General features: G+C 42.9%; 3 protein-coding genes across 3 annotated transcripts in view; 1 reads left to right on the top strand and 2 right to left on the bottom strand.

The window, feature by feature from the left end:
* The window catches only part of Lrp4 (LDL receptor related protein 4), a 169,422-nt gene that overhangs the window by 72,254 nt on the left and 77,605 nt on the right, over positions 1 to 19,563 (top strand). The gene's annotated exons all lie outside the window — the stretch shown is intronic.
* On the bottom strand, positions 242 to 3,290 carry LOC145398418 (uncharacterized). Its single transcript, XM_080271300.1, has 5 exons — positions 3,278 to 3,290; positions 1,971 to 2,131; positions 1,627 to 1,815; positions 1,050 to 1,156; positions 242 to 738 (listed from the first exon to the last, which is right to left on the bottom strand). The coding sequence occupies exons 2-5, from the start codon at positions 2,110 to 2,112 to the stop codon at positions 706 to 708; spliced, it is 471 nt and encodes a 156-aa protein (XP_080127426.1). The 5' UTR covers positions 2,113 to 2,131; positions 3,278 to 3,290; the 3' UTR covers positions 242 to 705.
* LOC145398419 (uncharacterized) lies at positions 9,193 to 13,570 on the bottom strand. Its single transcript, XM_080271301.1, has 5 exons — positions 13,550 to 13,570; positions 10,663 to 10,823; positions 10,281 to 10,469; positions 10,013 to 10,119; positions 9,193 to 9,669 (listed from the first exon to the last, which is right to left on the bottom strand). Exons 2-5 carry the CDS (start codon positions 10,802 to 10,804, stop codon positions 9,637 to 9,639), a joined length of 471 nt encoding a protein of 156 aa, XP_080127427.1. The 5' UTR covers positions 10,805 to 10,823; positions 13,550 to 13,570; the 3' UTR covers positions 9,193 to 9,636.

A 19,563-nucleotide genomic window follows, 5' to 3' on the forward strand; every position in this document is an offset into this window, starting at 1 on the left:
ATAGAGAGGATGGTCGAGTCTTATTATAAACACTAGATTATGATGATAGTCACGAAGAAGTGCTACGGAAGGGATGTCGTCTTGGAATTGTTAACACTGGAATATGATGATAGTCACAAAGAAGTGCTACGGAAATGATGATGATAGTCACGAAGAAGTGCAGTAGAAAGGATATCGAACTTTAACATTGTCTCTTCTTCATGTCAAAGGTCAATGAAATAGCAACAGATGCATCAGAATATATTTGACATCACAGAAGGACAGTTTGGACGGGGTGGTTAGAATTACAGGTTACAGTGAGTACAGGTGTAGTTTGTATTGAAGTTAGAATAGGACACAGCTTGTTCTAGGTGGCTGTGGTTACGTAACGCCTGATCCTAAGCGATTTAACTTGCATTTTACGTGTTAACCTTCCTTTGTATGTTAGTTGTATTTTTAATTGTCATACTTGGCCCAGTAACTTACAATAGAACATTGAACTATAATGCAGAATAAATAGCTAAGAGAGAGGGACTACGAAATTATTAAAGGCACGTAGAAAGTATACATTGATTGCGAAGAGAAAGAGAATCCTTAATCTAGGGTGTGTTCCAGTCGTAGTCCGTAACCTTTCAGAGCGGTGACTTATTCTCTCTCTCTCTCTCTGGGCTCCAAAAGGGTTCATTCTTGGCCAGTTCCGTCGCCTGAAGTCATAGGTCGCCCTCTTTACATGTTGATGCAGTCCTTGAAGGCTTTCGGCTGTGGAGGAGACATATGTGTTATAAGAAACAGTGATTGTGGGGATTACAAGCTAAATAGATAGATAGATAGATAGATAGATAGATGGATAGATAGATGGATAAATAGATAAACAGATGGATGGATGGATAGGTAGATGGATACACAGAGATGTAGATAGGTAGGTCGATAGACAGATAGATAAACAGATATATTGTTATAGTGAGATTGATATATACTGTAGGTACGTAGGTAGATAGATAAACAAACAGATGCAACCACCACACCACCACCACCACCACCACAACAACCACAACAGCAGTGATACTAACGTTATTAAACTTGTTCTCCACACACACGAACATATCTGACATGTTGTTTGGATTGAGACCCATGTTGAAGATTATGTCGATGCCATTCACGTCAATTTCATAAAACTCTGCCAGACGAGAGATGAGGCAAGAATTAGGGGGGGATAAGGTAGATTATTGCCTTAGGTTAGGGTAAGTTAGGTGAGTTAGTTTGGGTGAGGTGAGGTATTGTTTGGTTGAGTTGGGTGAGGTTTGGTGTGGTTAGGTTGGGCTGGGTTTGTTAGGGTTGGGTTGGGTTGGGTTTGTTAGGGTTGGGTGAGGTTAGGTTAGGTTAGATTGTTAGGTTGGGTTGGGTTAGCTCAAGTACTTGGGTTAGTTTATTTTAGGCTATGTTGGGTGGGTTAGGTTAGTCTAGGCTAGCTTAGGTTAAGTAAACTTTTTTTTTTTTAAGTGTCCGACTCTAGGCATAGATTTAAGACCCCGTTCCCTAAGGTTCAGCAATCTTCCTACGCACCATACACCACCACCTATCACCACTTCAGCCCTAACCCCCACCGTCCGTATTGAATACGTGCTAGGGCTGGTTATAGCGACTCACTATCCAGTTTCCTGGGTAAGGCGCTAATTTTCCACCCGGCGTTGGTCTCGTTCGAGCACTGCCTCATGTATTCCAGGAACAGTTCGTAGACTTCGTCGGTGAAGGGATACACGTAGTAGAGCAGGCTGCGACACTCTGGCAGTCTCTCGTAGCAGGTCAGTTCACTAGGCTGCTCGCACATAGACTTAGCTGCAGAGGAGCGGGAGACATGGTGCAAGGACGCGATCATTTCTGCTTGCTTGGTATTGTTATTGTCATTATTATTATTATTATTATTATTATTATTATAATCATCGCCATATCGTTATTATTATTATCATTATTATTATTGTTTTTTTACTTACTGTATTTGGCAGCCGTCATTTGCCACAAGGATTCCACATAAAGATCAATGTTGAGCCAACTGACGTTATCCAAATGCTTGCCCTCCACCACCACGGCCATCAGTACCACCAGCACCACACCTACGCACCACACAGCCTTCATTGCTAACACGGCGAGGCGTCTGGGTGGATTAGGTGAGATTAGAGTAGGTTAGGGTAGGGTAGGGTTGGGTAGGGCTGGGTAGATTAGATTAGGTTAGGTTTGGTTTGGTTCAGTTAGGGTAGGATAGATTAGGTTAGGTTGGATTAAGTTAGGTTAGGTATATTAGATAAGAGAACAGTGGGAAACTGTGGACAACCATCTACCTACACACACACACACACACACACACACACACACACACGCACACGCACACACACACACATCGCTTTTCGTTTTCATGGTCATATGTGTAAACAATACACCGTCAGGTGGAATGCTTAGGTCCCTATATTTGAGGATAATTTCTAAAGCAAGTAAGTCGAATGGAGTGTGTTTAGCCTTAGGTATGTGGGTGGATGCTTGTGTGTGTGTGTTGGGGGTGAGGGTGGGTGGGTGTAGATATGAGTATGGGTGGGTGGGTGTCGATGTGGGTTGGTGTTAGTGAGGTGGGCAGGTATGTGGGTTGATTTTGTATGCTATTTATGAAGAGTATGGTAATATTAGAATGACTCAGATAACATAGAAGATAAAAAGGCGTTATAAGCACAATAAATCGCATATGGAGGGTGTAAGGGAGCATCCTAAGCCGTCGAGAGTGTCACATAGTCAGAACAGCTGTAGTACTGTATGGCGTAATAAGCAAAATAAATCGCATAGGAGGATGTGTTAGGGAGCTTCCTAAACCAGAACACATCACAGTTACTACAGGGATATGACTGTAGATACATTTAGCTACTGTTTCATAAAGCTTTTAGCTAAGATTATATTTTTGGCTGATTAATTTTGTACGTTATTTATGTAGAGTATGGTGGTATGGCGATGGTTTGGCCGTGTGGAGAGGAGGGAGAGTGAGAGACTAACTAGGAGAGTATGTGATTGAGGTGCAGGGGGGAGAGGGAGGGGGAGACCGAGGCTGAGATGGAAGGATGGCGTACAGAGGTATATGAGAGGGAGGGTGTAAGTTGAGGGGAGGGCAGCGGAATGGTAGGGGACAGGGCGACATGGAGGCGATTTGTTTGTGGCCAACTGGCCATCCCTTGCGGGATTGAGGCGTCTGGCTATAGACAGTTAGATGGAGAGACAGGTAGACAGATTATTATTATGTGAGCGTGTATGTTGGACTCACCTCTGTTGTAAGATTGGAGGTTTGTTAGTGTGTGTAGCTCCTCCGTCCACACCACACCTGTTATATAGTGTGTGTGTGTGTGTGTGTGTGTGTGTGTGCTCACAGAGAGAGACTGTGTATGTATGTGTATGTGTGTGTGTGTGTGTGTGTGTGTGTGTGTGTGTGCGCGCATGAGAGAGAGACTGTGTATGTATGTGTGTGTGTGTGTGTGTGTGTGTGTGTGTGTGTGTGTGTGTGTGTTTGTGTGTGACTGTATGTACAGTATGTATGTGTGTGTGTGTGTGTATATGTATGTATGTGTGTGTGTGTGTGTGTGTGTGTGTGTGTGTGTGTGTATGAGAAAGAGAGAGAGAGAGAGAATAATAAAGCACAACCCCTTGATTACAGAAATACCTTACATACTCATTTCTGACGAGTAATCACCACTAATGAGATCCAAATTACCCCAAACCACCGGATAACGACCATATTAAAGACTCTGATGCTCAAGAACCCAATTACCTACTACTTACTTGTGTCTGTGCCTGTCGTCTACCTATCTGTCTGATCTGTGTACCTACCTATCACCTATCTATCTGTTTTTGTCTCTGTCTGTCTGTCTGTTCGTAGCCAGACGTTTTCATTCCGGAAGGGATGGCCACAAACGAGTCGCCTCCATGTCAGCCTGTCCCCCGCCAAGAGACAGTCCGTTCTCCAACACATACTACTCTCACTCATATACTTCTCCATAACTACAGAAATAATACTATCGGGCCGTTTTCGTTTCGACTTCGAAGGTTTCCAAAAATGTTCAGTATTTTGAAGTGTTTTATTCTTTGTTCTCGCTATCCCTGACAGTTTTTGACACATGACTCCTCAGCATCACTTCAGTTTAGCTGTCTTGTCGTGCCTGTATGTGACGTGAAGTGTTCTGGAAGGAGTTAACAGAAACTAGTGTTCCCCGTGAGGTGAAGGGAATCTACACTGGTGCCTGTCGTGAGAATTTTTGTGACCAGCAACGCATCATGTTCTGCCAGGAGCATTACAATTGTCATTGTCAGCTGTGGTCGTCAGCGTAAGGCAGTGTGGTTGGTATTGTCAGCTGTGGTCGTCAGCATAAGGCAGTGTGGTTGGTATTGTCAGCTGTGGTCGTCAGCATAAGGCAGTGTGGTTGGTACAGTCAGCTGTGGTCGTCAGCATAAGGCAGTGTGGTTGGTACAGTCAGCTGTGGTCGTCAGCATAAGGCAGTGTGGTTGGTACAGTCAGCTGTGGTTGTCAGCATAAGGCAGTGTGGTTGGTATTGTCAGCTGTGGTCGTCAGCATAAAGCAGCGTGGTTGGTATTGTCAGCTGTGGTTGTCAGCATAAGGCAGTGTGTATTTTTTTATGAAAGGAAAAAGAAACCAAAAGTCAGTAGCACATTTTGTCTGTCAACAGCAGCGCGAATAGTGCCACAGTGCATCGTGTCAGGAGTATGAGGCCCCTAGAGTCCCACCATCAGGATATGACTTGCTTTCTTCGCCCTCCATCCAGGTGCCACGGGAGGAGGCGAAGGTACTGTTCGTTATACAGGTGCCTGGGACAGGTCTGGCTACAATTTCGGACGTTGATGCATCACGGTTACTTGGTCATTTCAGTTACTATTTAACCCGTCCGTTCATTCATGTCAGTGCCACCAACAAGGATGTGATTATATCAGGGTTGTCAAGTGTCCCAAGCGCTAGACCTCTGCTACACGCTGATGCTGTCCCAGGTAAGTATGTTACCAACTGTACCAGACCTCAGATCCAGGAAGGTGCCTAAGCCTTATGATGCTCTCCCTGACATCACTGTTGTTATTAGAGGCAAGGATGGCATGTAAGAGTAGGATGATCCTTTTGGTTTCACTTGTAACACCCTTATGAAAAAAATACTGTATCAATAGGAACCTTTTGACTTGTGATGCTATTGTAGTCAGTATTGGTAACCAGTTCTTGGCATCACCATCATCATCATCGTCGTCGTCATCATCATCATCATCATCATCATCATCATCATCATCATCATCATCACCAGTTTCCTTCTGTGTTTTGGGTTCAGGGATTGGCAAAGGTTTGGGTTTTCTTTTGGCCTGTTGGGCTGGTTCTGGATTGGGTTCTGGATTAGAGTCAACCTTGTGTCATGTGAAGTAAAAAGACTCATTACACGTGATAAGAGGAGGCTGTATGATGAAAAGGCAAAAGGGACAAAAATTAAGTCAAAATGACGGTCAGAGCACAAGAGCAGCGTATCAGACCATAAAGGAGTTAACTGGGACTAAAAAGAGAAGGAAGGAAATACCTGTACGAGATAGAAATGGTAGCTTGATGACCAAAGATTTGGATATAAAAGGGAGGTGGAAAGAGCATTTTGAATCTATTCTAAACAGACCAATCCCAGCTGAAGAGGACATTTTGCCAGCCGAGAGAGATTTGCAGATAGAAACGGGGGATGTAGCCTTGGAGGAGGTAGCAGAATCTATAAAGGAGTTAAAGAATTTTAAGGCCAAGGCCCCAGGAGAGGATGGAATATTTCCTGAAATGCTTAAGGTGGAAAATGATGAGTTGATGAATGCGCTTTTGAAACTTTTTAATGCGGCTTGGGATAATGGTGGAATTCCAGAAGAGTGGAAAAATGGAGTGATTATAAAAATACCAAAAAAGGGAGATTTAAGTGTGTGTGGAAATTGGAGGGGGATAACTTTTACACCTGTAGTTGCAAAAGTCTTTTCCAAAATCTTGTTGAACAGAACAGAGCCAGTAAATGATAAAATCTTAAGAGAAGAACAAGCGGGATTTAGAAAGGGTCGAGGTTGTAATGATCAAATTTTTATTGTAAGGCATCTAATGCAACAAGCTAATGAGATGAAAATGGCACTTAGTATGTGTTTTGTGGATTTTGAAAAGGCGTTTGATAGTGTTTCACGTGGAGCTATGTTGAAAATTATGAGATTCTATGGTATGCCAGAAAAGTTTGTAAATATTATTAGAAGCCTGCATGAAGGTACTTTCTGTAAGGTAATGGTGGGTGGTTCTTTGAGTGATCCATTTCAAGTTAGGTCAGGAGTGATTCGAGTTCTTTCGCCTTTGCTGTTTGTTTTGGTTATGGATTATGTTATGAGAAAGGTTGTATGGAGAACAGATGCAGGAATTAACTGGAAAGAAAATAAGAGGCTGATAGATTTTGACTATGCTGATGATATTGTATTGATTTGCGGAAGTATTTACGAGATGCAGAGGGTGCTTGATTGCCTGATGGTGGAAGGAGAAAAAGTGGGATTGGTAATAAACTGGGGAAAGACTGAAATTATTAATATGAATGTGGAGAACTAAATTGATTGTGTAATTGGAAATAATGTGATGAAGAATGTAGAAAATTTTAAATATCTGGGAACGATTGTATCATCTAATGGATCATTAAACAATGAAATTGAGGAGAGGATTAGACAGGCTTGGCGAGCTGTTGGAATGTTGAAATCTGTTTGTAATAATAATATGCTTTCGGTATATACTAAAGTAAAAATTTACAAGTCCATGGTTAGACCAGTTTAAATTTATGGGCATGAGTCATGGTACAGTACAATTGCAACAGATCAGAAAGTATTAGGATTTGAGAATAAAATACTGAGAAGGATTCTTGGAGTAAAGTGGCAAGACAGGGTTACAAAGGAAAGAGTAAGGGATATTACGAGAGTGGAACCAGTTGATGAATATGTGAGACTGTCTCGCTGGAAATGACTGGGGCACATATATAGAAAAGAAGGCAGTTTAATACATGATGCGCCAGAGTGGACTGCTAGAGGAAGAAGAGGAAGAGGTAGGCCGAGGGAAACCTGGTTGAGGACAATGAAAAGAGAGAGGCGGAAGAGGAGTGTTGGTGGGACCTGTAGGAGATGGCAAGAGACAAATATTGGTGGAGAGAGTTCATTGAGGCCCTATGCATCCCGTGGGGTGCTACAGGAAGTGATTGATTGATTGATTGTGTCATGTGTGGACTCCTTTTGCTGTTGATTCAGATTACCTGGCCAGAGCTCAGACGTCCCTCTTATGTTTGCAGGAATAAGTAAACTGTGTAGGATTATATGAACTTCAGTGGAAGAAAGTAATATCAGTAGAGGAAAGCTCTGATTAAATGCAAGTATTTTTTGCGATATTAAATAGAGTAAAAAATTATTCACATGTGCTCGGTTTTATATAGATAAAAATTCAATTTTTATTATACGTGGAACTATATACCTTTCAGAAATAATGTCAGTTTAGTGTCAGATGGATTATTACCATCAGTCATAGCCTTCACTACTGTCACTGATCATAGTCGCTACACAACCACATATTGTCAGTAAAGTTTATTTTAGTGTACCACATTAATTTTTTCTCATCGACATGAAATCTAGTGTATCAGGGAAGTCCAGTTGGATGAGGTCCGAGTGATGGTTTGGGTTTATTGCTCACATTATGCCATTCAGGGATGAGTGAGGCTGGCCACCCTTCGATGATTTTTTTTTTTTTTTTTTTTTTTAATACCTGCGTGGCAAGGCGGCAAGTTAGTGAGAGCAATGCGAGCTTGTCTTGTGCATTTTGTTAAAGGATATTTTAAAATAAATTTTCACAGCACTCACATCGATAATCCTGCAGCATTCATTTCTGTTCGAGGTACTCCCGTGGTCCCTTTCCACCCGCCTCCAGTGCCAGCTCGTCCCACCCATTTCTTTGACCCCTCCCCGCCCAGTTATTTATATCGTCGACACTTTCATTCTTGCAGAGTCGGTGGATAAAGTGTTTTTGTGCTTTTGACATCCAACCCTCCCGTTTATTTATCACACCGAAACTTCCGTCGTTGGAGACTGTCAGGTCTACAGTATGTTCAGAGTCGGGTGGAAAAAGTGTTCTACTGCCTTTGACATCCAACGTCCTTTCAATTCCTGAGCATATAACCACCATGATCTAGTGACATGTTTTTACTTAGCTACGTCTAGTAAGTTAGTGGAAAGGGTTAGGAATGTTTGTGATGTTAGAACAGGCTTGGATAGGAGTTTGAGTTCTTGATTAGGTCAGAACAAACACGCTGTAGAAAGAGTTCAGATTTCCTCATCAGGTTAGAACAAAAAATATAAAAAAAGGTGTTAGGAATGTTCGTGAAGTAAAACACTCACGGTATAGAAGGGTTTGACTTGTTCATCAGGCTAAAACTATCATGGTATAGGGGTTGGTGGTCTTTTGCCAGGCAAGAATAAATACACTATAGTGGTAATGTTTATTGGGGAGCGAGGGTGCCTACATGTGCGCCTCCTCCACCTGCGTCTCTTCCCCCACTGGTTCTCTCTCAGGATCAGCCGACCCTTCTGCCTCGGGTTATGTCACTGGTTCCAGCTGGGTTTGGGGAGCGGCTTCTGCTTAGGTCTCTGTTTCGGGTTCTGGATGGGGCTCTGTGTGGGGTTCTACATGAGATCGTGGATGGGGTTCTGTTTTACGGGAAGAAAAGGGGAAGGAGGAGGATGAGAAGGAAGAAGAGTAGGCCTAGGAAAAATACTTACAGATTACAGGAGAGTCAAAAGCAATCATAATTTACCAAACCACATGTTCCTCAAGATTACAACACACAACATTCTAAATTCCCGCCAGATCCCTAATTGTACAGCAAGTCGTGTTGTAGGTGGAGCTTGAGAACTGCCTAAACAAGGTTCTGTATACGTGAGCGAAAAGTCTGGTCACCTCTTTGGGAATGAAATCGAGCTGTGATGATGGTCACGAGGAAGTGCTATGGAAAGGTTGATGAAGTCAAAATTATAAACACTCGAATATGATGATGGTCACGAAGAAGCGCTGTAGAAAGGATGTCGAACCATAGCATTCTCTTATTCATCATCACAGAGGTCAGTTAAATAGCAACAGATGCTTCAGGATATATTTGTATCATCACAGAAGGAAGGTTTGGGTTGGGTTGTTAGAATTACAGGTACAGTGGTTACACATGGAATTTGTATTGGGCCATTGAGGTTAGAATTGCATACAGCATATTTTACGTAGCCTTTGTTACGTAGCTCCTCTTCCTTAGCGATATAATTTGTGTATGACATCTTAACATTCTTTTCTGTATTGTTTTGATATCATCAGGCATCAGTAACAGAGAAAGGACATTGAAGTATAATGCAGAATAAATAGCTTAGAACCTAGGATTACGAAATTATTAAAGGCACAGAGAAAACATGCACAGATTGTAAAGAGAAAGAGAATCCTTAATCTAATGTCTTCAAGTCGTGTTCCGTAACCCTTTCAGAGCGGTGACTCTCTCTCTCTCTCTCTCTCGGCTCCAAAAGGGTTTATTCTTGGCCAGTTCCGTCGCCTGAAGTCATAGGTCGCCCTCCTTACATGTTGATGCAGTCCTTGAAGGCGTTCGGCTGTGGAGGAGACATATTTGTGATTGTGGCAGCGATTACATCATAGCTGGGGAATTACAAGATAGATAGACGGGTGAATGGATAGATGGATGGTTAAATAGATAGGTAGGTAGGTATACAGATAGATGGGTGGATGGAGAAATTCTTAGACAGGTAGCTAGATAGGTAGATAGATAGATAAGCAGATAAATATAGGTAGATTGAGAAAGATTGATACCTAGGGAAATAGGTAGATATATTGATAGAGATTGATTTATATAGATCGATAGATAAACGAAAACAGCCACCCTACTAACAGCCACACTACCATCACCATCAGCGCAACACCACCAGTGATACTAACGTTATGATATTTCTTGTTCATACAGTCGAACATTTCACCCATGTTGTCTGAATCGACCCCCATGTCGTACATCATCTTGATCCCGTTCATGTCAGGATGAAAATAGCCTGCCAGACGAAAGATAAGGCCAGAGTTAGATGGGGTTAAGTTAGGTTAGTGCCTTAGGTTAGGGTAGGTTAAGTGAGTTACACCTCCAGTATCACCACTTCAGCGCTATCATCCACCGTCCTTATTGAGTACATGCTAGGACTGGTTTAAGGAGACTCACTATCCACATCCGCGGGCATGGCGGAAGCGTTCCATCCTGCGTTAGTCTCGACCGAGCACTGAGCGGTGTATTCCCGCATCAGGAGGTAGACTTGGTCGGCGTAGGGAAACCCGTAAAAGAGCAGATAGCGACAACCTGGCAGTCTCTTGTAACAGTACAATTTGTCAGGTTTCTCGCACAGGGCCTCAGCTGCAGAGGAGAGGGAGAAATGGTGCAACGATGGTCATAATTTATGCTTGCATTGTATTATTATAATCATTATTATTGTTTATTATTATTACTATTATTATTATTATTATTACTATTATTATTATTATTATTACCATTATTATTATTATTATTATTATCATTTTCATAATCATTATTTTTTTTCTTTACTTACCGTATCTGGCAGCTTCCAAATGCCACGTGGCCAGCACATAAGGATCAGTGAAGAGGGCGCCGACCGTATCCACATGGAGGCCCTCCACTAACACTGCCACCAGTACCACCAGCACCACACCTACGCACCACACAGCCTTCATTGCTAACACGGGGAGTCGTCTGGGTGGATTAGGGTAGGCTAGTTTAGGGTAGGGTAGATTAGGGTAAGTTAGGTTAGGTTGGGTTACGTTAGTTTAGGTAAATTAGATGAGGCCATTGGGAAACAGTGTGGACAAACACCCCCACCACCACCACCACACACAGACATTCCTTCTCATTCGTTTTCATGATCGTATGGTTAAAAACTTAACCGTCAGGTGGAAGGCAAAGGTCCCTATTTTTGAGGATAGTTTCTAAAGCAAGTGAGACGAATGAAGCGTGTTTAGCCTTAGGTGCGTGGGTAGGTGCTTCTGTGTGTGTGTGGGGGGGTAGGTGGGGGGATGTGAATGACTGTGCATGTGTGTGTGTATGTGGGTGGGTTTAGATATGACTGTGGGTAGGTGGGTATAGATAAGGGTATGAGTGGGTGGGTGGGTGGTTGAGGTGGGTATGTATGTATGGTGATTTTGTGTGCTATTTATGAAGAGTATGATGATATTAGAAGGACTTATGAAATGCACAGGAGGATAACAAGGGGTAATAAGCAAAATAAATCACGTGAAGAGTTGTTTTACGGAGCTTCCTTAACAGACAAGAATGTCACATAAATCAGCTGTAGAACTGCATGGCGTAGTAAGCCAAATAAATCGCTTAGGAAGGTATGTTAGGGAGCATCCTTAACTGAAACACATCACACGTACGACAGGGATACGAGTGTAAATATGTTTAGTTGGTGATTTTATAGACCTTTGGCTAAGAGACAGTTAGGCAAAGTTCCGCATTACCCACCTCGCGAAGCATTGGTGTGAGACGGGTGAAAGTGAAGCAGCAGCCAGACCTCATGTGTCTAGTAACACTGAGTGTGGAGGGGAGGAAGCGGGTGATTGGTGTCAGAGGAGTAAGGATATATGTTAATTATGATACTAGCATTTTACAGTATTTAAAAAATTACATAGATATCTGTAGTGTTGCCAGGAATGTCATGGAAGTTTGCTGGATTCGGACAGAGGTTTGAATGCTTTCATTCCTGGTCGACTTTAACATGAGATGTTTCCCCGGAGATATTCGTAACGATATAACATATATTCATATTTTGTGTCGACTCGAAAACAAAGCCACTATACTGTATATACAGTATATATATATATATATATATATATATATATATATATATATATATATATATATATATATATATGAATTCATATAAATGTTTAATTATTTATCCTCTGTCATCCCAGTATAAACATCCGCCTGCAAACATTTCCAATGTTGGTAATTATTCATCTCGAACTTAGAGTCTGAGGTAGTATGTAATAATTAAAAAATAAATAAATAAATCTGTCTGAGCGATTGACAGACTCTTTGTTTTCCTTTAGACAGAATGACGTGGGAAGTCCTAATTATAAGATCAGTCTCTGTAACTATCATTCCTATCGAACATTACAAAACGAGGGCAAAGAAGCATACCTTTGACAGTTAACATGTATCATAATGTAATAATGTAGACAGACTCCGAGGACAGTGCAATACCCTACAAACAACATACCGCTTTTGCACTTTGAGAATACGTCGGACTTCATCATTGGCTACTGATACTGTGACGTAAGCAGCTCTCCAAACCCTCCCACCCCCGGCCACCCTCCCTCCCACTCACAGTTACCAGACAAGTGGAGTCTGGCTGCTGCTTCGTGACTGTTCGTCGACCACCAATGCTCCGAACAGTGAGTAACGCGGAACTTTCCCCGACTATATATATATATATATATATATATATATATATATATATATATATATATATATATATATCCATCCATCCATCATCCAATCCTACGTTGACCCATGAGAAACGTAGGAGCCCTGGGCCAGGCAAGTTGGTCCTGACATTTAAGATGAGAGTGACCAATCTCACTCATTCCTGAATGGCATTACATGAGCAATAAACCCCTACCACTCCTTGGATATAAACCTTCACCGGCTCAATCAGATTGGAGCGCCGTAATTACCCACTAAACCACCAGGCGCCATAATTTGGTTATATTGTTGCCACCCAGCAAGGTAAATGGTTTCCTGGTGTACAGGAAACCATTTGGTCTGTCACTCAGTGTAGAGTCACCCACAGGCAGACGGAAGAGGAAAGAATGAAGGAACGAAAGACAGAAGAGGGAGTGTAAAGTCACCCGTAGGCAGAAGGACAAGGAAGGAATGAAGGAAAGACAGAAGAGGATGGAAGGGAAGAAGGATGGAGAAGATGAAAGGGAAGACACCTGAGAGCAGCACTACATTGAGTGAGTGGATGGTGAGCGCCTCCTGCTACCACAAATATATATATATATATATATATATATATATATATATATATATATATATATATATGTTACTGCTGGTTGATATAATTTTGTACGTTATTTATTAAGAGTATGATGGTATGGTGATGGTTTGACTCTGTGGAGATGAGGGAGTGTGAGAGACTAACTAGGAGAGTCTATGTCAGTGAGGTTCGGGAGGGGACAGAGGGAGGGGGAGACCGAGGCTGAGATGGAGGGATGGCGTACAGAGGTATATGAGAGGGGAGGGGGTAAGTTGAGGGGAGGGCAGCGGAATTGTAGGGGACAGGGCGACATGGAGGCGATTTGTTTGTGGCCAACTGGCCATCCCTTGCGGGATTGAGGCGTCTGGCTATAGACAGTTAGATGGAGAGACAGGTAGACAGATTATTATTATGTGGGCGTGTATGTTGGACTCACCTCTGTTGTAAGATTGGAGGTTTGTTAGTGTGTGTAGCTCCTCCGTCCACACCACACCTGTTATATAGTGTGTGTGTGTGTGTGTGTGTGTGTGTGTGTGTGTGTGTGTGTGTGTGTGTGTGTGTGTGTGTGTTTGGATGTGACTTTATGTATATATGTGTGTGTATATGTGTGTGTGTGTGTGTGTGTGTGTGTGTGTGTGTGTGTGATTTTTTGTGTGTGTGTGTGTGTGTGTGTGTGTGTGTGTGTGTGTGTGTGTGAGAGAGAGAGAGAGAGAGAGAGAGACTGTGTATATGTGTGTGTGTGTGTGTGTGTGTGTGTGTGTGTGTGTGTGTGTGTGTGTGAGAGAGAGAGAGAGAGAGAGAGAGAGAGAGAGAGAGAATAATAAGGAACAAACCCTTCATTACTGAAATACCTCACAACTCTAATGAGATCTAAATTACCCTTAACTGCCGGATAACGACCCTGCTCTCCTCCTCTCATTGGCTTCCTCCAGCAGCTCTCTCTTCGCCGCACTGTTGCCTCTTTATCTCTTTTCTGTCGATGCTTCATTGGTCACTGCTCCTCTGAACTGTCTGCCTGCATGTCCTCGCCACTACTGCGGGCGCGTAGCACCCGTCTCATCCCACTTCTGTCGATCCCTCTGATGCAAGAGCTAACCGTTACTCTTAGTCCTTCATGTATGCAAGAGGTCAACCCTGGAACTGTCTCTTTCTGTGTGTATTTCCTACTGCCTATGATCTCCAGTCTTTTAAACGGAAAGTGTCCAGGGATCTCGGAATGAACAGATCTTGAATTGACTGTTATATTGTTTTTGTTTTTCTTGGAGGGAATGATTTCCAGGCTTCATATCTTTGGTTCCTTCTTCCGTGCATAAAAAATATAAAATGCTTAAGATTCTGATGCTCGAGAAGTCATTTACCTAATACCTATTTGTATTTGTGTCACTCTATCTGTACGCCTATCAGTGTACAGCTCCGGACAGAAATTCGTGATACAGGGTAATCTGCCACCAGAGGTCAGGTTAATTGCACATGTCTACCCCCCCCCAACTCCCCCTCCTTACCCCCACCAAAACACTGATTTGTTGGGCGGATGGATCGGAGATATGAAGCTTCGCTCACTCTCACGTCTTGCCGCATGTAATGTTACTAACATTTATCTTACTATTAGGTGTATTGTCAAGTGCATAAATTCATCTTCAGTTCCATGAGAAGTAATTATATCGAAGATTTAGCAGATTTCAATACAATGACCTTAATGTATAGAGTCTGGTTTCCAAATACTTATCCAGCGTGTTCTAAGCATAGACTAAAATCCAAGTAACAATTAAAAGTCATATAGCCAGATAAGTCCCTCTCTTGCCTTGTCATCTGGACAGCCACATATTCACCCACCTACTTATCCACCTACCCACTCAACCCATCCAACACAACCCATCGACCTCATCGCTGCCACCCACCCAGCCCACCGATCCCTGCTATCCACCTAGCTAACCCACGAATGCCTCACACGAAGTTCACCCAACAATGCCAGTCAACTCATTTACTCATTCACATCTCCACCCTGAACCCATCCAGCCACCCAACCCAACCACCCACTTTGATCATCCCGACAACGCAATCGTCTCAGCCACCCTGGCGACCAACGGTGTCCACTCACCCTGGCGAGTCACTTTGAGCCACACATGCCCTCAACCTGTCTTGCCCACCGACCCCTACCACCCACCCTCACCACTCATAAATTCTACCCACCCTTCCCACTCACGAATTCCCTCCACCCTGGTCACCCAACAATGCCACACATCTCATCCATCCGCACTACCCTCTCAACTCTCTCTAAACACTCCCTACCCACCTCTCCTTGCCCATCATGTCCACCCACTCCTCCCACCGACCCACACGCCCATCCACCCCATTCAACCCAAACCCATTCATTCCGCCACTCCATTCACCCATTTGAACCCGACTTATCCATCAAACTCATCCAAACCTAACTTACCGACCCCTCCCCAATCACTCATATATCCAGCCACCTACCCACCCAGCCCACCGAACGCATCCACTCACTAACCTAATTACCCATACAACCCACCCAAAGCCACTCCACACCCAACAACTGCCCCTCCCCCCTCCTCTCCACCATTACCACTGTCCACCCACCCTGGCGATGCACCGAACTACCACACCCACCAACTCAGCCTCATCAACTCCACCCACCCAACCAGCTGACTCTCTCTCTCTCTCTCTCTCTCTCTCTCTCTCTCTCTCTCTCTCTCTCACACACACACACACACACACACACACACACACACACACACACACACACACACACACACACACACACACACACACACACACACACACACACACACACACACACACACACACACACACACACACACACACACACACACACACACACACACACACACACACACACACACACACACACACACACACACACATTCCTTATTCAAGACAGGAAATAGACAAAATTCACTCAACTACCGACCAGTATCACTAACCAGTGTTGTAAGCAAGGTATTAGAAAAGCTTATAAGAAAAGCTTGGGTAAATCATCTAGAAGAACACAGTATGATAACAGAAAGACAGTTTGGTTTCAGAAAAGGAAAATCATGTGTTACTAATCTGTTGAGCTACTATGACAGAGTAACAAACACAATACAGGAAAGGGAAGGATGGGTGGATAGTATCTATTTAGATTTCAAGAAAGCTTTTGACACAGTACCACACCAAAGACTTTTATGGAAACTGTACCATCCAGGAGGAATTCGAGGCAAACTGTTGTGTTGGATGCAAGATTTTCTCATAAAAAGAGAAATGAGAACAGTCCTAAGAGGAAACTACTCATCATGGAAAGAGGTGACTAGTGGAGTACCACAGGGTTCAGTGCTGGCACCAATCATGTTTTTAGTGTATGTAAATGATATAAACAGTAACACTGGTAATGAGAGCTATCTGAATATGTTTGCAGATGATGCAAAAATACAAAGGAGAATTACTAACACAGACTCTTGTAAAGAGCAACAAGAAGAATTAAATAAACTTCATGAATGGAGTAGTACATGGCAAATGGAATTCAATGTGGACAAGTGTCATGTAATCAAGTTTGGTAAAAGTGGAAAAAGACCTGATTGGGATTATAAGTTAGGAAATAAAACCCTATACACATCAGAAAGAGAGAAAGACCTAGGTGTGATTATCAATAACAGATTATCTCCGGCTGACCACATCAGCGAGAAGGTACGGAACATGTATACACTGCTTGCAAATATGAGAATAGCATTCACATACATAAATGAAGACATGCTAAGAAGGATAATAACATCATTCATTAGACCAACCCTGGAATATGCATCAGTAGTCTGGAGTCCTCATCTCAAAAAGCACATAGACAAGATTGAAAAAGTTCAAAGGGCCGCGACAAGATGGATACCAAGCTTAAGGGACCTAAGCTACGAAGAAAGACTAAATAAACTGAATCTACCAACACCACAGGACAGAAGGAAAAGAGGTGACATGATAATGCTATATAAGTGCATATCAGGGAAGGAGAAAATAGACGTAAATGATTACTTAACATATGGAGAAGCATCAGCAAGAGGACACTGCAAAAAACTGCATAAGAAGAGAGGTGATAAAGACGTAAGGAAATTCAGTTTCCCAAACAGAGCAATTGTTCAATGGAATGCATTACCGAATGAAATAGTGTGTGCCAAAACAATTCACAAATTTAAGAATATGTAGGATAAATATGGTTTAAGACACGGGACAGTACGAGCTTGACTTATTCCTGTAAAGATACAATTAGGTAAGAACAATTAGGTAAGAACACACACACACACACACACACACAAATAGAGAGAGAGAGAGAGAGAGAGAAACTGACACAGTAAGGACGCGTCCACACGTGTGCTAGAGCAAGTGTTGGCAACATGTAAGCAACACAGTAACGATCACGCTGCAAACATGTTGGGAACACAGCGTCCAGATCATGTTGGCAACATTATAATGAAGTCTCAGATGCCTGGTATGGATACACTTATCCCATCGCCTCTCCTGCAAGTCTTCGAAGCTGCACTGAAACATGTTTGCATACATCTGTCCAAATACTGCTGCAAACATATTTCCGAACATGTTGCCTGCCGTGTTGCCAATATAATATAACTTTTAATTGTTACTTGGATTTTAGTCTATCGCTTAGAACACGTTGGATAAGTATTTGGAAACCAGACTCTATACATTAAGGTCATTGTATTGAAATCTGCTAAATCTTCGATATAATCACTTCTCATGGAACTGAAGATGGATGTATTCACTTGACAATACACCTAATAGTAAGATAAATGTTAGTAACATTACATGCGGCAAGACGTGAGAGTGAGCGAAGCTTCATATCTCCGATCCATCCGCCCAACAAATCAGTGTTTTGGTGGGGGTAAGGAGGGGGAGTTGGGGGGGGTAGACGTGTGCGATTAACCTGACCTCTGGTGGCAGATTACCCTGTATCACGAATTTCTGTCCGGGGCTGTACCTCTCAGCTTTTGTACCTACCTACCTACCTACCACCTATTGTGTCTGTGTCTGTCTGTCTATATGTGCCCCTCCCAACCTATCTCTCTGTTCATAGCCAGACGCTTTCATTCCGGAAAGGGCAGTCACAAATGTGGCGCTTTCATGTTGCCATGTCCTCAGCCATCGGGCTGTCCTGGCGTGGGATGAGGTGGAGGTACAGTTGGTCTCACAAGAACCTGGGTTAGTGTCTGTGTAAATTGGAGGTCTGGCTACAATTTCGAACGTTGATGCATCACGGTTACGTGGTCTTTTCAACTACTATTTAACCCGTCCGTTCATTCATGTCAGTGCCACCAACAAGGATGTGATTATATCAGGGTTGTCAAGTGTCCCAAGTGCTAGACCTCTGCTACACGCTGATGCTGTCCCAGGTAAGTATGTTACCAACTGTACCAGACCCCAGATCCAGGAAGGTGCCTAAGCCTTCTGATGCTCTCCCTGACATCACTGTTGTTATTAGAGGCAAGGATGGCATGTAAGAGTAGGATGATCCTTTTGGTTTCACTTGTAACACCCTTATGAAAAAAATACTGTATCCTTAGAAACCCTTTGACTTGTGATACTGTTGTAGTCAGTATTAGTAACCAGTTCTTGGCATCACCATCATCATCATCATCATCATCATCATCATCATCATCAGTTTCCTCTTGTGTTTTGGGTTCAGGGATTGGCAAAGGTTTGGGTTTTCTTTTGGCCTGTTGGGCTGGTTCTGGATTGGGTTCTGGATTAGAGTCAACCTTGTGTCATGTGTGGACTCTTTTTGTTGCTGATTCAAATTATCTGGCCAGAGCTCAGACGTCCCTTTTATGTTTGTAGAAATAAGTAAACCGTGTAGGATTAAATGAACATCAGTGGAAGAAAGTAATATCAGCAGAGGAAAGCTCTGATTAAATGCAAGTATTTTTTACGTTTTAAAATGGAGTAAAAAATTATTCACACGTGTTCGGTTTTATGTAGGTAGAAATTAAATTTTTATTATACGTGGAAAGAATGTGGTAGGTGGGGGCGCTCACCATCCACTCACTCAGTGTAGTGCTGCTGTCGGGTGTCTGTCTTTTCCTCTCCTCCATCCTTCTTTCCTTCCATCCTCGTCTGTCTTCCTTTCCTTCATTCTTTCCTTGTCCTTCTGCCTATGGGTAACTTTACACTCCCTCTTCTGTCTTTCTTTCCTTCATTCTTTACTCTTCCTTCTGCCTGTGGGTGACTCTACACTGAGTGACAAGCCAAATGGTTTCCTGTACACCAGGAAACCATTTACTACGCTGGGTGGTAACCATATAACCAAATTTTGGCGCCTGGTGGTCTAGTGGGTAATTATTGCGATCCAGTTGAACTGAGCCGGTGAAGGTTTATATCCAAGGTATGGGGTTGGGGTTGATTGCTCATGTAATGCCACTCAGGGATGAGTGAGGCTGG

Source organism: Coenobita brevimanus, chromosome 45, assembly GCF_032717465.1.
Source record: "Coenobita brevimanus isolate Jiangsu-jjx chromosome 45, ASM3271746v2, whole genome shotgun sequence".
NCBI classification, from domain to species: Eukaryota; Metazoa; Arthropoda; class Malacostraca; order Decapoda; family Coenobitidae; genus Coenobita; species Coenobita brevimanus.

What these genes read in the sequence shown, in the direction of transcription:
- LOC145398419 (XM_080271301.1), bottom strand. Translation starts at nt 10,804, where the DNA reads ATGAAGGCTGTGTGGTGCGTAGGTGTGGTGCTGGTGGTACTGGTGGCA. An exon ending in TTTGGAAGCTGCCAGATACG is followed by an intron (nt 10,470 to 10,662) that starts GTAAGTAAAGAA and finishes TCTCCTCTGCAG; the next exon opens with CTGAGGCCCTGTGCGAGAAA. An exon ending in CATGCCCGCGGATGTGGATA is followed by an intron (nt 10,120 to 10,280) that starts GTGAGTCTCCTT and finishes TTCGTCTGGCAG; the next exon opens with GCTATTTTCATCCTGACATG.
- LOC145398418 (XM_080271300.1), bottom strand. Translation starts at nt 2,112, where the DNA reads ATGAAGGCTGTGTGGTGCGTAGGTGTGGTGCTGGTGGTACTGATGGCC. An exon ending in AATGACGGCTGCCAAATACA is followed by an intron (nt 1,816 to 1,970) that starts GTAAGTAAAAAA and finishes GCTCCTCTGCAG; the next exon opens with CTAAGTCTATGTGCGAGCAG. An exon ending in TGGAGAACAAGTTTAATAAC is followed by an intron (nt 739 to 1,049) that starts GTTAGTATCACT and finishes TCTCCTCCACAG; the next exon opens with CCGAAAGCCTTCAAGGACTG.